Source organism: Miscanthus floridulus, chromosome 18, assembly GCF_019320115.1.
Source record: "Miscanthus floridulus cultivar M001 chromosome 18, ASM1932011v1, whole genome shotgun sequence".
NCBI lineage: Eukaryota > Viridiplantae > Streptophyta > Magnoliopsida > Poales > Poaceae > Miscanthus > Miscanthus floridulus.
Window position 1 is genome coordinate 91,404,910 of NC_089597.1, and position 2,284 is coordinate 91,407,193.

General features: G+C 58.6%; 1 protein-coding gene across 1 annotated transcript; it reads right to left on the reverse strand.

The window, feature by feature from the left end:
* Positions 1-583: 583 nt before the first annotated feature.
* On the reverse strand, positions 584-1,507 carry LOC136522730 (ethylene-responsive transcription factor 4-like). The gene has a single exon (XM_066516540.1). The coding sequence runs from the start codon at positions 1,505-1,507 to the stop codon at positions 584-586; it is 924 nt and encodes a 307-aa protein (XP_066372637.1).
* Between the last annotated feature and the right edge of the window lie 777 nt (positions 1,508-2,284).

Here is a 2,284-nt window from a genome sequence, read left to right on the forward strand (position 1 = left end):
TTATCCTTGCAGTTGTAGTTCCAAAACGACTATGAAAATGTTTTAGATCTTGTCTCTTGTTGAAGGAAATATCTCCCAACTTCCCAAAATAAGTAACCAACATAAACATAATGATATCACTAATTAAATAGCAATATGATTAACTGTAAACAAAACACATGCATGGTGACGAAACTTGAGATCTGGATTCAAGACTACTTAGGCCCTGTTCAGTGGAGCTCTGACTCCTCCACAAACTGTAGAAAGGAGCTAGAACCGGATGAAGCTATATCAATTATCAAACAGACCCTTACTTCAGCCAACATTTTTTTGTTCTTTGCTCACAGCACAGGGAAACTGAAACAAGTTACAAACTACTACAGAACAATACATACTGACCCAAGCACACGGTCAGGAGGCATCACAAGTCCAGTTAAATCGATAATACATACACATTGTTTTTGAATTCTGGAATAGAAAAACATACATAATCATCACGGATAGAATATAGTAAGATCACATGTCGAGTACTCCAAGGAACCGCATGAGATAATCGCAATCGGTCGCCGGCAGCCCCTCGGCACCTGACGCAGCTTCAGCCTCCTTACTGCGCCCCACCGGGGCCGCCGCGACCAGGCAGATCGAGCAGCAGATCGAGCGTGAGCCGAGGCACTGGAGGAGGTGCAGCAGACGAGGAGGACGCACCGTTGTTGGTGAAGTTATCCCCGACGACGGACTGATCACACACGCCGGCCTGCGACACCGGCAGATTGCGGTGCTGGGTAAGGGCGGCAGCGGAGGGGAAGAACTGCGAGGCCTGGGCGACGGGCTCGGTGCTGCTCAGTGCGGTGCTCGCCGGATTGGTGGGCGACATCTGCACGTTCTGCTGTGTCAAAACATAGGCACCCGGGTTGGAAGGGTTGACGACAGCGGCGCTGCCATTGGCGGCGGCTGCAGCAGTGGCGGGACCTGAAAGGTGGAAAAACTGTGTGAACGGTGGCAGTAGCCCCGTGCGTTGTTGCTGGTGCGGCAGCACCACCGCCGGTGCTCCCTGCTGTTGCTGTGGCTCTGCTGCGGCCGCCGACGCAGACAGCAGCCAGTTGTCGAAGGACACCTGAGCCGCCACCACCGCAGCAGGCTCGCGGCGTCGCGCCGGCGCCGCGGGCTCACAAGCGGCGGGCATCGGCAGCGCGAGCACGAGCTCCGTGGACACCTCCTCCCGCGCCGGCGCCGCACGCGCCCAGGTCGGCTCGGGGAACTTGGGCTTGGCCCAGTGCACGCGCGTCACCCTCGCGGCGGCGTCCCACGCGTACGCGGCCTCCTCGGGGGTCTTGTACGACCCCAGCCATACCAGGCGCCGGGTGTGGATGTTCCCGATCACGGAGTAGTACCTGTTTTTTCGCTGCTGGACGCCGCGGTAGTTCCGCTTCCGCACCGGACGCATGGCCGCCAGCCGCGCCGCTCGCCCGGTCCTCGCCAAGGCCGCCGCCTTCCTCGCGAGCTCGACGATGCTTCCGCCGCCTTGCATCCTCGCTCGATCTGAACTCGATCGTCGATCGCCCCCTGCCGGATGGATGGATGTGCAGGCGATGTGAATGTGCTGCCAGGGTTCGACTGCGTTTTAAAGACACTCCTACAAGGGCTCAAGCCACAGCCGGCGGCACGCCGCGCGCTCCGTCCCCGTGTTTCGACTGGCCGCCCTGCGCATTAGCTCCATGCCAAATATGCCATATCGATAGCTTACCGTGCTTGACTCGAGCGTTACGGCGAGCTTGCCTTTTCCTTGCATCGTGCTCGTTATGCGCGCGCTGGCGCGGGGGGTGCCGGGGTGGATGGGATTGCATGCACGCGCGGGGCGTTCGGCGCCTCGGCGGGCTGTGTTCGCCGCCCGCCCCCGGTTCAGCCTGCCGCAAGAGTGCGTCCAGCGCGCCGCGCGCGCGTTGCATTGGGCTAGCTACAACTGCAACGGACTCGGCCAAAGGATAGTGACGATATCCCTATCCTCGCAAACCAAAGGGCGCGGCTATACGTGATGATGGCCGCCGCGGCTTTGCTTGCATCGGTGTGGTGCTCCATCGGTGGCAAGGCAAGGCAAGGCAACGTGATGCACGCCATTTGCCTAGTTGCGAGCCCGCACCAAACCGCCGCGGCAACACTAGGTGAAATCTCTCGAGCGGTGCTAAAAGTAAAATGGTGAGCAATATTGTCAAGTCATGGATGCACTACTAGAGAAACGGGTTTTAGTCCCGATTGGGAAGGCCCTTTAGTCTCCCGGGACTAAAGGTAGGTGTGGACCTTTAGTCCC